The sequence below is a fragment of the Chiloscyllium punctatum genome, chromosome 42 (assembly GCF_047496795.1).
Source record: "Chiloscyllium punctatum isolate Juve2018m chromosome 42, sChiPun1.3, whole genome shotgun sequence".
Classification (NCBI taxonomy): Eukaryota; Metazoa; Chordata; class Chondrichthyes; order Orectolobiformes; family Hemiscylliidae; genus Chiloscyllium; species Chiloscyllium punctatum.
In genome coordinates this window covers 5,699,901-5,715,274 of record NC_092780.1, presented here as the reverse complement: position 1 = coordinate 5,715,274, position 15,374 = coordinate 5,699,901, and the positions used below count along the sequence as shown (strand labels likewise).

Genomic DNA, 15,374 nt, shown 5'->3' with positions numbered 1-15,374 from the left:
TTTTTTTGTTGACCACAGTACTTTTGTTGTTCTTGTAGGAAGAGGTTCGTCCCCAGGACACGGTTTTTGTACTCGGTGGCGTATCAGGTGGAAGTTTAATGGGTAGGAAAGCTGCCTGGAAATTTGTAAAAGATAACTGGGAAGAACTGTACAATCGCTATCAAGGAGGCTTTTTAATAGCACGATTAATCAAGGTAAACACAGAAAATGTTCTCAACTGCCCTGAGTCCATTATGCCTTTACTTTCAATTCAAGGACTCAATATTGCTTCCTTCAGCAGGAATATCTAGCTATTCAAACCACTTCACAATGATGAGTCGTGTACTTAATGTGATTGAATTGGAGAACTGGCCTCATAGAGAAGGATAATTAAAATGATGTCCTGCCACATCCAAGTATGGCAGTTTGATAGTTATCATGTTCCATTCCTGAACTATTATAAATCTATATGCAGCATTATTCTACTTTTTCTTTCTGCTGCAAGTGTCCTATAATAAGAGCTGTGAAACATAGCTGAAATGTAGATTCCCAAATTGAGCTTGCTGCAGATTATTGGAATACTTGTGTTTCCATTCATGGTATTATTGAACTGTCTGCCAAGATAGTCTTATATTTCTTGAGCAGAAAAGGAACAGACCGGTCTGGAATTTCATCAACTCGGATGGAACAGGGAATTCAAGATGTCTTTTACAAGGATTTCTCAAGTTCTTTGGTCATGATTTCAAGGAATTTTCTCTTTTAAAAGCTCCATCAGAATAATTTAATATTACAATGCAATACAGACTCCCAAGATTAAAAAGAAAACTCAAGGAATATGTGAACAGACAGGCAGCATGATGGGTTATTTTGCTCACCTTCAGGGAGCAAGTCCCCTAGCAGGTTACCCAAGCATGAGAATTATCTTCTGTCTGAGAATTCATGGAATTCAGTTGGAATCCTCCTCCAGCTTGCACCCTTTCTTAGCCCCTGCCACTGCTTCCGTAGTTGCATTAGGTTTATTGTCACACGTGCTCACATGAGTACAATGAAAAGTTTACGAGTCCCAACTTACGGCGCCAACTTAGGAACAAAGGTATCTTGATACAAAGCAGAAATATAAATCAAAGTTTAAAAAGTTAAACATTACAGTCTTTCTTAGTAAAAATTAGAAAAACAAAGCAACACAGTTAACACTGATTGAGTTGAGCATGGATCTAGATTCATATAGTACCTACAAATAGCTAGCATTCCAAATGTTCTTTGAAGCAGAAAATAAAGCAATGTACTGAGGCACTTAATACAGTTTAAGGAAAGGCAATGTTGTTTGCAGATGGATCAGAGTTTGCTTATGGGTAAGTTCCTGGGGATGATGGACATTGAAAAGGTGTTTGGGTGGGTTGGGCCAGAACTGCTGAAGGCACTGCTTACTTTTGATGGAGCAAAGTGCAGGGATTGCAGATCAGACCTCACAGGCTATGTGACTATGGAGAAAGTTACAAAAATAGCCACAGCCAGCACAGTTGGAAGACTCTTTAGGTTAAGTCAAGGATTTTTAATTTAATTTAGAAATAGGAGTCCAACACAAGCATGGCAGGTCAATCATTTTGATGCCTTTTACCCATTCTATCCAATCCAATAAGCCATGTATGCCACTGGTGGTCAGGAATTTATCAATCTCTGTCTTAAACATATTAAAAGACTGAACATCTTAGCCCACTGTAATAGAGAATTCCAAAGGTTCACAACCCTCTGAGTAAAAGGTTTCTCCTCATCTCAGACCCAAGTTGCATCTCCCTTATTTTTTAATTGTGCCCCCTATTTTTCGACTCCCCAACCAGGGGAAACTTCTTACTTCCATCTTCCTTGTCTAACCCTTTTAAGTACTCTACAAGCTTCAATAAGATTACCTCTCATACTTCGAAACTCTAGAAAATACAGACTCAGTTTGCCCAATCTCTCTCCATACGGCAGTACCACCACCCCATAAACAAGTGTGGTGAGTATTTGCACTCCGTTGATAGCAATAATATGTTTCATGAGATAGACACCAAATTGCACACAATACTCCAGGTTCAGCTTAACCAAGTTCCTATACAACTGAAGCAAGACTTAACTACTCCTGTGCTCAAATCCTCTTGTGTTAAAGGCTAATATTCCATTAACCTTTCTAATAGCTTGCTGCATCTGCATGTTAGCCTGCAGTAATTTTTCAACAAGGATATCTTGGTCCCTTTGTACATCTACAGTTTCCAACTACCTCTTATTTAAGAATTGCTCTGCACATCTGTTTCTCCTACTAAAGTGTAAAACTTTACATTTTATACATTATATCCCGTCTGCCGTTTTTTTTTGTCCATTCACCAAGCCTGTAGAAGTCCTCCTGAAGCTTTTTGTACGTTCTTTACAACACAGTTCCTGTTAACTTTGTATCATCCCAAATTTGGAAGTAATGTATTTTGGTCCCCACTTCCAAATCATTTATATACTGAACAGCTGGGGCCCAAATGCTGATCCTTACGGTAAAGATGTTGTGAAACTTGAAAGGGTTCAAAAAAAGATTTACAAGGATGTTGCCAGGGTTGGAGGATTTGAGCTATAGGGAGAGGCTGAACAAGCTGGGTCTGTTTTCCCTTAAGCGTCGGAGGCTGAGGGGTGACCTTATAGAGGTTTACAAAATTATGAGGGGCATGGAAAGGGTAAATAGGCAAAGTCTTTTCCCTGGGTTCGGGGAGTCCAGAACTAGAGGGCAAAGGTTTAGGGTGAGAGGTGAAAGATACAAAAGAGACCTAAGGGGCAACGTTTTCACAGAGGGTGGTACGTGTATGGAATGAGCTGCCAGAGGAAGTGGTGGAGGCTGGTACAATTGCAACATTTTAAAAGGATGGGTATATGAATAGGAAGAGTTTGGAGGGATATGGGCCCGGGTGTTGGCAGGTTGGACTAGATTGGGTTGGGATATCTGGTCATCATGGCCTGCTTCCATGCTGTACATATGACTCTACTCCATTCATCACAGCCAGCCAACGCAAGAATGACCTATTTATTTCTATTCTGTTTTATGTCTGTTGACCAGTCGTTAATACATGCCAGTACGCTACTTCCTATTCTGTGTGCTTTAATTTTTCTAATCTTCCTGTGGTGGAAAATTATTAAAACCATATCCTATGAAAAAATATTTTTAAAGAGACATAGATGGATAGGATATGGTGTGGATGATGACATTTAGAATTTATTTTCATTTGAGTTTTGATTTTAGATGAACAGTCAAGCAGTATACTGCCCCGTAGAGTTGAGAGTCTTAAAATCTTAGAACCCCATTGACCCATCAAGTCCACACCGACCCTCCAAAGAGCATTCCACCCAGACCTACCCTGTCCCTGTAACCCTGCATTTCACATGGCTAACCCACCGAGCCCGCACAATCCTGAACACCATGGGCAAGTTAGCATTGCCAACCCACCCAACCTGCATGCCTTTGAACTGTGGGAGAAAACCGGCACACACAGAGGAAAGCAACGCAGGCACGATGAGAATGTGCAAACTCCACACAGTCACCCAAGCGTGGAATCAAACCTGGGTCCCTGGCACCGTGAGGTAGCACTGCTAACCACTGAGCTACTATGTCGCCTTGATGGAGAGAGTTGACTGGGGTCATCATTTTCTCCAGGGAATATACTGCAATTGGACAACACATCAGAAGAAACCTAGGAGCACTCCTAAACAACGAGCTGCATTTGTAAAGCAATATTGACAAACAACAAATAGGAGCAAATTACTGCAGATGCTGTAATCTACTGAAGACAACAAATGCTGGAGATCACAAGGGGTCAGACAGCATCTGTGGAGACAGAGCAAGCTAATGTTTCAATTCTATCTGACTGTTCGTCAGTGTCTTTGTGAAGAGTCATTTAGACTCAATGTTAGCTTGCTTGCTCTCTCTGCATGGATGCTGTCTGACCCGCTGTGATCTCCAGCATTTCTTGACGAGGAGAAACATCACAAGGCACTTCACAGATGTGTAATTCTTAAAAAGTACTGAATCAAAATAAGATATTAGGTGTTGTAACCACAAGCTTTGTCAAAGTGATAGGCTTTAAGGAGATTCTGAAAATAGAGAAGAAAGGTTTAAAGAAGGATTTCTAGGGAGCAGTCAAAAGCACAGCTGTCAGTGGAAGCAGGTAAAATGGGGGCATGAGCAAAGGGTAAGAGATGTAGCAACTTAAGTGTTCTTGGATGAACATTACAAAAAAGTGAGATAGTGCTTAATATGCTGCAGTCAGATCTGATCATTGTGTGGTGATTATGCTATACCTAAGGGAATAAAGATGGCAACTATACCATCTTCCTGGATAAGAGACAGTTAAATCTTTTGTTAGTAACAAGATTATCAAAGGTGGAGGTGAGGGAGTGGTTGAGAAAGGATTGTTGTGGTTCTGTTCGCCGAGCTGGGAATTTGTGTTGCAAACGTTTCGTCCCCTGTCTCGGTGACATCCTCAGTGCTTGGGAGCCTCCTGTGAAGCGCTTCTGTGATGTTTCCTCCGGCATTTATAGTGGCCTGTCTCTGCCGCTTCCGGTTGTCAGTTCCAGCTGTCCGCTGCAGTGGCCGGTATATTACAAAACACGACATAGGACAAACAGAAGACAGCTAACGATCCGCATCCATGAACACCAACTAGCCACGAAACGACACGACCAGCTATCCGTAGTAGCCACACATGCAGATGACAAGCAACATTAATTCGACTGGGACAACACTACTATTATAGGGCAAGCCAAATAGAGAACAGCCAGGGAATTCCTAGAGGCATGGCACTCATCCACAGATTCTATCAACAAACACATCGACCTGGACCAATATACCGGCCAATGCAGTGGACAGCTGGAACTGACAACTGGAAGCGGTAGAGACAAGCCACTATAAATGCCGGAGGAAACATCACAGAAGCGCTTCACAGGAGACTCCCAAGCACTGAGGATGTCACCTGGACAGGGGACGAAACGTTTGCAACACAAATTCCCAGCTCGGCGAACAGAACCACGACAAGCACACGAGCTACAAATCTTCTCCCAAACTTTAAGAAAGGATTGTCATGTACAGCAGCTAAACTGGTGATGGTTGCAAGTAACTCTAATTGAGGATTAGTCAACATAAAGCTAAGCGGGGGTGCGTTCTCCTTTCTTTCTGAAGTCAATGATCAGTTCTTTTGTTTTGCTGACATTGAGAGGTTGTTATCTTGTACCAAGACACCAAGCCCTCCATCTCCTTTCCGTTTTCTGACTCATTGTTTGATATGTGTCCGACTACAGTGGTGTCATCAGCAAACTTGTTGGCATTTGTTTGGATTTTGGTTACACAGTTGTGGGTATATAGGGAGTACTGTCAGTGGCTGAGAACACATCCTTGGGGGGCTCCAGTGTTGAGGGTTATTGGAGGAGCTGCAGGTTTCACCCTGATGTGATAGTCTGTTATAGTGCTGTTGGCCGAGAAATTGAAGTTGGCTTGGAAGCTCCCCTACTCTCCTTCAAATTATGACACAGGATCTTGCGTGTCAGTGTGAAAGTGCAGTACTGTGTTAGCATTGTACTAGAGCATCAGCTTAGATGTTATGTTTGTCTTTAGAATAGTAATTAAAGCCACAGCATCTTGAGTTTAGAATGCTGCTAATTAAGCCATGGCTAACACTACCCTATTTCCAGAAGACTACTCAGAAGAATTCCCCTATTAAGTTATTCTGATAGTTGTAAGGTTGTACCACTTTTAATAAAATTAAGATTAGATTTTTGCGTTACCTCCAGAGTATAAAAGACCAAAATTAATATCTCTACTAAATATTGATTCCTTTTTCTTGAATAGAAAGATATTTTGTCATCTATTTACTGACTGATCTTTTACCTCTCAAATTTAGCTAACAGTCGAAGGTTTTGCTGGTGACAAGATGGCTGCTGACATAAAGGTAAAAGTAAATTCTCAATTATTTACATGTAATTTTTTTTTTTCAGTTTTTAGGCTTAGCTGTAAATGTTCCACAATTCCAGTACCATTAATGTTCACCAGCTTTGTGCCAGTTTCATCATTCTCAAATGTAGAACCTTTGGTGGGGAAAGAGGAATGAAATGGAAAAATTAGTTGCATACTATTACAGTAACAGCTTGTTACCATCATTCCTGTTTTCCTACTGTGAGTTTGACTATAGTATGCCATCGTTTTAGGTGTCTCCTCTTCATTCCAATGCAAAACCAGAGCATTGCTGACTGACCTGACTTTAGCAACTTAGAGAATGCTCATGCCTGCCAGTATCACCCTGAAGTACAATGTGATCCATTGGTGAATCATGGATGGATCCCCAAGCAATGGATTTGAAATCCCAAGGGTGGGGTTGGGGGAGCCCTTGTAACTATGTCAGTTGTGTAATGGGGGAAACTCTGAGACCATGCCTGTATTAGCAGGCAAATAGCCAGGAAGCTACATTGTTGTTTGTAGGCAACATGCAGGATTGTTTCAATATTTTCCATGGGACCCAAGACTGTGTGCCAATGAGATTGCAGATTTGCCATTTGTAAACCTTCTTATTTAAAAGAAACTGACCTGAAGAGGGATGAGAAATGGCTTGGGAGAAGGACTTATACAGTTTAGGGGTTTCTGCTTCCATCCATTAACTGCAGGTGATTGTGAAGGATTAAGTGGGTGAAGAGGGTGTGGTATACAGATTTGCTATAATTTGATCAATGCTTTTGCTGCTGTGAAGCATTAAAACATGCAGTTACTGTTCAATCATCACAGCCTTGTGCAGTTTGCTATCTAGTTTCATGTACTGAGAGTTCTAACCCGTTGTAAAAGGGTGCTTCGAATTGCAGCTATCTCATTATCTTGTAATGGAATTAATTGTCTCAACTGAAGGAGAATTACTGAGACTGGAAAGTGATTATTGGTTCCATCAATTGCTTATTGATTTTTTTTTACAGAGTTTCCCACAGGCAGTTTTCATGAAATGTTTCTCTTGCTGGTGTAAAATTCTGTTGAGAAAACTTTTAGTGTAAAATCTACTTTTAAAATGACTCAGCAGCTGAACAGAGTTGTCTAAATTTCTGAGCACAATGTGCAAATAAATCAATTAGTGTGAGAGGCTGACCAGACTGCAGAAAGCTGTGTTGTCGCTGACCATTATAGTAACTCTGATTATGCTCCATTTCATGTTTTGATTGTTAGTATATACGTTTTTTTTACTGGATACTAATACCCTTGATCCAGCAGGTTTCAATAAGCTACGTGGGGGTCAAATATTTTAAGTCTCACTGTAAATGTGTTTAAATGATTATAAACAGCACCTGATCGCTGCTACTCTCAAACCAAAGAATAGAAGTGCAGGAATAGGATATACCATAAATGATACTTCTCAAGTTGCAATGTGAAAAGCTAGGGCTTTATTTTAAGTAAGGAAACATTTGGTGGAGCCGCCACCAATTATCAGTGTGCACTAAAATGTATCACCTGCAACATAATATGTTATGTATGATTTTCAAAAATTATGTCCTAAGGATGTGGAATCCCTCAGTCGGGTCAATTTACTATCAATAACCAGAGTATACAGGTTTTCTGGAAATCCTCATTTTCTTTTCCTCATTTTGAAGCAATGCCCTCATTTTGATTTGGCAATGTTGAGTTCCTTATCTCGGGGTCTTTCTGCTGAGAGAGCAGAATTGAGTAGAGGACAGGTCAATTTTTTTGAACACCATGTTAGAAAGGAAAGAACAAAAATCAAAAAATCAAATGAAAACAGATGACTGTGTTTCTGTCCCACATTCGACAATTGCAAATACTCTCTGCTATTTCTACTGTCTGCAGAACATTCAGAAATGAGAAGATTTGCAGACCCACCCTCCTGGGACAGTGTAGGTTCTCCATTTACATCACCCACTAACTTTGATCTAAACTTAAAAATAACTCAGTGAGGTGTGATGGTGCTGAGCCATGATGGGATAGATTTACCCAGTGCGATTGGATTGTTTGACTGCTTCAACTACAGACAGTTTAATTGAGGAGGAACAGGCACTTTGTTACTCACCAGATTTTCCACCCAAATATCAATCGCTTCAAATACCTCATATTGACAATGCTGTCTGAGAGATCTTGCAGCGAACTCATAGCTACATTTACTGGCACGGACAAGAGAAAGAAATTAGCTAAATTATTCTTCCTGTTTTAGCCATACCTAAAACGTTTATTTTAATTTTTGTATCACTTTTTTCCTTTTTAAAAATAAGCAGTGGTGTGTTTACCTCGATCCTTTTTAATTTAAAAACGACCCACACAAAATTCTTCAGGGTTAAACCAAAGGAAAGTTTATCAGTGCTTTGAAAACAGAGGAATGGTTCAAGCTACATTGTTATCCATGCATCCAAGAAAGAAAGAAGATCAAAGGTGATAGAATCATGAGGGGCATGGATAGGGTGAACAGCCGAGGTCTTTTCCCCAGCGTAGGGGAGTCCAAAACTAGAGGGCATAGGTTTAAGATGAGAGGGGAAAGATTTAAAAGGGAACTGAGGGGTAACTTTCATGCAGATGGTGGTGCGTGTATGAATTGAGCTGCCAGAGGAAGTAGTGGAGGCTAGTACAATTACAAGATTTAAAAGTCATCTGGATAGGTGCATGAATGGAAATGTTTAGAAGGTTAGGGCCAAATGCAGGCAAATGGGAATAGATTAATTTAGGCTTTCTGGTCGGCATGGATGAGTTGAACTGAAGGGTCTGTTTCTATGCTGTACATCTGTGAACTTGTATCAGAACTAGTTTATGTGAATTAGAAAGGCCAGTAAGGTCGTTGCAGCTGAGGATCTTTCAGTTGATTATACACCAGTACCTTTTATAGGAGTTCAGTGCAATTGACTTGTTGATGAAGGTGTCATAGTTGTAAGCATGAAATTGGTTTACTTTGCAGGCGATCCACAGGTTTCTTTTCAGGATTCAGACTTTTGAGAGAAGAGGCAGGTATTTAGCTAAGCCTGGAGCTGATTACCTTTCAGATGTTACTAACAGACTGACCGCAGACAAAGCTGTAAAGTTAAAGGTGAATGAAAGAAACCAATTTCAGTCATACCATTTAAAAACAAATTGCTAGAAAAACTTAATACATCAGAACTTAAGAATTGTATCAAACTCTTAACATTAACTGTTGTTTGTGTGTCCACACATGCTGCAAGACCTGCTGAGTTTTTGTCTTGTTCTAAATTTCCAGCATCCAAAGTATTTTGCTTTAATATCAGTTAGGGCGTTGAGTTGAGACTTTCAGCAAACAGGTTTGGATTTTTATGTCCTATTGTCAAAAACCATTGCTTTTTCTTTGCAGTGGATAAATGTGGAGTGATTGGCATTACATCAACTATTTGATTGTTTCGGTTGTTCAGAGCTGGCTGAGTTAAATGTCTGGTCTACTAGTCACTTGTGTTTACTTGGCTGAAATGTTAATGCAATGAAAGAAGCGTCACATCCTAAGAGGTGATGAATTTGCTTTTGTCCTGTTAAATGCTAAGCGTTTCTGGAAGCAGTCAAATTCCTCATTCGATATTTGATAGCAGCCATTTTGAAATCTGACCTGAGTCCATTACACAAATAAACTAGAGTCATAGAGATGTACAGCATGGAAACACCCTTCGGTCCAACCTGTCCATGCCAACCACATGCCAGCAACTGGTCCATATCCCTCCAAACCCTTCCTATTCATATACCCATCCAAATGCCTCTTCAATGTTGCAATTGTACTAGCCTCCACCACTTCCTCTGGCAGCTCATTCCATACACTTACCACTCTCTGCATGAAAAAGTTGCCCCTTAGATCTCTTTTATATCTTTCCCCACTCGCCCTGAATCTACACCCTCTAGTTCTGGACTTCCTGACCCCAGGGAAAAGATTTTGTCTATTTATCCTATCCATGCCCCTCATAATTTTGTAAGCCTCTATAAGGTCACCCCCAGCCTGTTCAGCCTCTCCCTATAGCTCAAATCCTCCAACCCTGGCAACATCCTTGTAAATCTTTTCTGAACCCTTTCAAGTTTCACAACATCTTTCCGATAGGAAGGAGACCAGAATTGCATGCCTAACCAGTGTCCTATACAGCTAGATAATATGGTTTCTTCTAAAAAAGAATTACAAGGTAGAATCTCTCTATTCCTGTCCTCTGGGAATTACAGTGCCAAAACACAAATTATTGCAATTGAAAACTGGTGGTAAATTTGAAGCTCTTTCAAAAATTTGAGCATTGGTGCGCTAAGATAAAAGCTACACTGTACCCATTTTGTGAACCACCAAGTGATGGTCTCAGTACTGATTTAATTTTTCACCAGTGAAAATTGTCTTTGTTCAAGTTGATCCATCTTTTTCATCACCTTGTCTCTTGAATTTCAGAGCTTTTTTGAGACTCATCCTGCCCCTGCCGCAGAGCGGACCATCCAACAGTCATGTGAGAATGTCCTGCTGAACGGAGCCTGGCTAAAGCGTGATGCAGAAGCCATCCAGCAATTTTTGATGCAACGTAGAGGGGCACACCCCACAGTGTGATCAAAATACCCCCTGAGCCACCATCACCCCACTGCCTTGCCATGGGGAGGGGAGTTTGAAAGTATATTTCACAGCCAGAGCCTGTCACCTATTAACTTTGGTTGAAAATGAATGTAGTTAATACCTCATTTTAAAAAGAGAGAACAGAAAGCTACTGGCAGCTGATATGAAATGTGTTGTTTGGAGTGACTTGTGTGTACAGACAGTGACATGGCAAGACGCAGTCTTAATATGACATTTGATTGGTGACAACTTAGAACACTGAAGCAAGCCTGCTGGTTATATTGTGGTAATGTCATTCCTTCCCTCCTCTCTGGCCAAGGCGAGTTAATTCTTATTTAATTATTTCTAGGCCTCAGTTTAACCGTTGATGTCCTTCATAAAGAGGAAGAAACATCTCAGTAGCAGCCACATTGAATAAAAATAGGAGATATAAATAAGAAAAAAGTATTAGAGCTTTCATTTTAAAAAGAAAATGGGTTAGGGACCTTTATGAGAATAGGATGCATGATTTTTTTTTGGTGTGTATACCCGGGGCCATTTTCACTGTTAATTTGCAATTTAGCACATAAATTGTTTTAAAGAAAAGATATAACTTTAATACTTGAAAACAAGAGTTAAAGCCCCCTTACCTGGGAACACCACTAGAGAATAGTAACAAAAGTCAGTCCTGATTCCTGTGCTACGTATATCCATATGTGAAAGCCTTAAAACTGATTCAAACTGGCATGTAACTGGGGGGAGGGGGGGGATGGTGTTGGGGGTTGAGAGTGGGGAAAAAACGATGTAAATGGTAGACTTAACCTGAGAGTGGGAGAGCCAAGATGTACTAACCCTGCAAAATAAAGCATTCAGAGGAATGGACTGTACCTCATTTTAACATAAATCCAATATTTAGTGTGGCTTCAGTTCATTTGGAGAAGGTCATCGAACTAATTGTCAAACTGCTTCCCTGAAATACTCGTTGTGCTTTTTGTTTTAAGATACAGTTGGTGTTAATAAAAAAAAAAGAATTGTCAGTGATATGTCTCTTGCTTTTTCTGTGCATTGTGATATCAGATGGTGGTTATGTATTCAAAGTCTGGGTGTGAATAAAGCCAGGGTTTAATTTTAAGATTCAGATCATACTACGTATCATGTGTAATATATTCTAATCCTTCATTTCACTGTAGCCTGGACCAGTTACTAATCTGATCTATGGACTGAGGAAGGTATGGATGGCAGTTTGTTAATTATTTATATTGGAAAACATCTGTTTATTAATTTAATGCAGTTGTGGATCAGTTCCAGTGTTTCTAGGATTATAATTGATGGGGAAAAATGCTGGGTATTGGGCGGGGGCGGGGCGGGCGGCTGGGAGGGGGGGAGAAGTGGGGAAACGGTGGAAGAATTGAGTGTGTATCGAAAGCAACAGGATGAAGTTGGAAGGCTGTTTTGAAAATGAGCAAGTATATTGGATTCTTTATTAGTTAACACTTAATACAAAAATAGAGGGGATATCCTCGAATCCTATGTAAATCACTGTTAGGCCTCAGCATTTATGTTCAATTCTTTGCACAACACTTCTTCCTAAAATTGGACAGGAGATAGGTGAGGTTTACAAACATTATATCAGCAATGATAGATTACAGTTTCTCTGGAGAGAAAGACTAGAGAAGTGGGGATTTATGTTCTTAGAGCATAAGTGATTTGATAGAGGTGTTCAAAATCATGATGAGAATAAATAGAGAGGTTTCCAGTACAGAACATAGGTAACTAGAAAAGTCAGATTTAAGGCAAAAAGAGTCTATGGCAACGGGAAATATTTCCATTCCACAACCAATTACGATGATTTGAAATGCATTGCCAAAAAGAATGATGGAAGAAGATGCATTAGCAGCTTTCCAAAGGGAATTGATTACATGCTTGAAGGAGCAATTTGCCAGATTATGGGCAAGCAAGACCAATTGGAAAGCTGTGTCAAAAATCTGGCACAGGTTGTGTACACTTGAGGCATTTAGTAAATGGTAATATTCCACAGGATGAAAATAATCATAAGGGAACTGGCAGTATAGTGATGTTTCACGCATAGAGTCAAAACATACTTGTCTGCTGCAATCTATTTGTTGATGCTAAGCCCCTTTCTACCTTACCTGGTCTCCATTAGCTTTGTATTTTATAAGAGGACAATTACCTTAGGCCTGAATTGGTTATCCTGGAATGGACTGTATTGTAGGGGTGTTGGCAGGCTCAGAACCAGTTATGGAGACCCCCCAATGTCGAGAAGAGCACAAGAGGGAGGAAGTTGAACTCTTTTTAAGTCTTAATTTCAGCCTTAATATCTTCGAAAAGTCATAATGGTGCCAGAGCATGATAACATATTACACTTGTCACTGTGTATAAAAATATACGCACACAAGTGACGAATCATTCCATTCAATTCAGTTGAATGCATCCCCTGAAGTACACCTACAATTTATACCTTGCACTTTCTCTCTTGGTTCCTGCTGTATTCATCTTGAAGTTCGTTTTCTGCTAAGACCTCAACTACCACTCCAGGATGAAAGAAAACAAATTTGCATGTATAGGGCATTCTCCACAACATGCAAACGACTTCACTTGTCAATTATATACTTCTGAAGGGCTGTCATTGTTGTAATGCACTTCCAAAGTCTCCAATTTTCATGCTGTACATCTCTATTACTCTCTAACTCCATAATGTGTTATTTTGGTGAATTACATAAACCTGCGGTTTGCTACACCTAGAATCATAAAGATGTACAACACAGAAACAGACCCTTTGGTCCAACTTGTTCATACCAACCAAAACTCAATTAATCTAGTCCCATTTGCCAGCATTTGGCCCTTATTCATCTAAACCTTTCCTATTCATGTTTCCATTTAGATGCCTTTTAAATGTTGTAATTGTACCAGCCTCCTCCTCTTCCTCTGAAAGCTTATTCCATATGCACACATGAAAAAGTTGCCCCTTAGGTGCCTCAAAACTTCTGGCCCCCTTCACCTTAAATCTATGCCCTCTGGTTTTGGATTCCCCTACAATGGGAGAAGACCTTGTCTAATTACCCTATCCATGCCCCATATGATTTTATAAATTTCTATAAGATCACCCCTCAGCCTCCAATGCTCCAGGGAAAATAACCCCAGTCTATTCAGCCTCCCCCTACAGCTCAAGCCCTCCAACCTTGGCAATATTCTTGTAAATCTTTTCTGAACCCTTTCAATTTTCACAATATCTTTCCTAAAGCAAGGAGACCAGATTTGCGCACGCTATTCCAAAAGTGGCCTAACCAATGTCCACTACAGCCACATGACATCCCAGCTCCTATACTCAGTGCACTGACCAATAAAGGCAGGTGTACCAGATGCCACCTTCACCCTGTGACTCCACTTTCAAGGAACTATAAACTTGCACCCTATGGTCTATCTTTGGCAACAATCCCCAGGATCTTAATCATTAAATGTATAAACACTAGTCCACCAAAATGTAGCACCTCACATTTATCTAAATTAGACTCTATCTGCCACTCCTCGGCTCATCTGACCAATGTCCCATTGTATTATGTGGTAGCCTTCTTCACTGTCCACTGTACTACCAATTTTTGTGTCATCTGCAAACTTAGTAACCATACCTCCTGTATTCACATCCAAATCATTTACACAAATGACAAAAAGTGGACCCAGTACTATTCCTTGTGGCACAGCACTGCTCACAGGCCTCCTGTCTGAAAAGTAACGTTCTACCACCACCCTCTGTTACCTACCTTGGAGCCAAGGTTGGTATAATTTAACATTGATCAGTATCTAAAGAGATTTTTTTGACAGTAATCTATCCAGTGCACTATGGTTACAATGGTGAATTAATGTGCTGACTCCTGCAAACTGCTTCTATTGCACACTGGCAACAATTATTAAGCTAACAAATCCATACTGATTTTCTCTTCCCTACCCTGGGTGCGGTCCTTGTTGATAATTGTTACACTCCCACCGAGATCAAATGTCACTACTCTTTTCCCTAAATTTGCTGAACTATTGGGAAACAATTATGGGGGGAAATTTACAAGTCTTGTAAAAACAATCTGCGTCAGAATAGCCATGTCTGTTAAAGTGCTAGTCACAATGTCTCCTGTCATTGTTGTAATTAGCCTGACATACGATAGTATAGTACACAAAATGGTAGCCATGTGCTCTTGTACCAATTTTACTTGATCAATGGATAAACTTAAAAATTAACTGGGAGCGATCATATAGAATGCTGAAGTCTAATTCTGGTTAAGTATATAGTATTGCTACTTTAAGTTAGTGTTTTCATACATTCTGGTAACCAAGATGGCACCGGAGAATAATGACTTCGTACACGTCACTATACTCTTGTATTCTTAAACTTGAGAACATTTGACAACAAAATCTAATTCTAAATACTAGCACAATGTAAAGTTAATCATGAGATGAAGTAAAGGCCATTGTTCAAGATGTTCATAGTCATAGAGATGTACAGCATGGAAACAGACCCTTCGGTCCAATCCGTCCATGCCGACCAGATATCCCAACCCAATCTAGTCCCATCTGCCAGCACCCGGCCCATTCATATACCTATCCAAATGCCTCTTAAATGTTGCAATTGTACTGGCCTCCACCACTTCCTCTGGCAGCTCATTCCATACACGTACCACCCTCTGCGTGAAAAAGTTACCCCTTAGGTCTCTTTTTTTTATATCTTTCCCCTCTCACCCTAAACCTACGCCCTGTAGTTCTGGACTCCCCGACCCCAGGGAAAACACTTTGTCTATTTATCCTATCTGTGTCCCTCATAATTTTGTAAACCTCTATAAGGTCACCCCTCCG

General features: G+C 40.3%; 1 protein-coding gene across 2 annotated transcripts in view; it reads left to right on the top strand.

The window, feature by feature from the left end:
* npepps (aminopeptidase puromycin sensitive) overlaps positions 1-11,555 on the top strand; it is a 221,343-nt gene extending 209,788 nt beyond the window's left edge. The window contains exons 21-23 of one of the 2 annotated variants that reach the window (XM_072561298.1): positions 39-194; positions 5,886-5,933; positions 10,380-11,555. In XM_072561298.1, the coding sequence (XP_072417399.1) occupies positions 39-194; positions 5,886-5,933; positions 10,380-10,532 (357 nt within the window). In that variant the 3' untranslated portion in view covers positions 10,533-11,555. Of the gene's footprint in view, positions 1-38; positions 195-5,885; positions 5,934-10,379 lie in introns of those variants that run through there. The other variant, XR_011955143.1, reaches the window with a different exon arrangement.
* Positions 11,556-15,374: the final 3,819 nt, after the last annotated feature.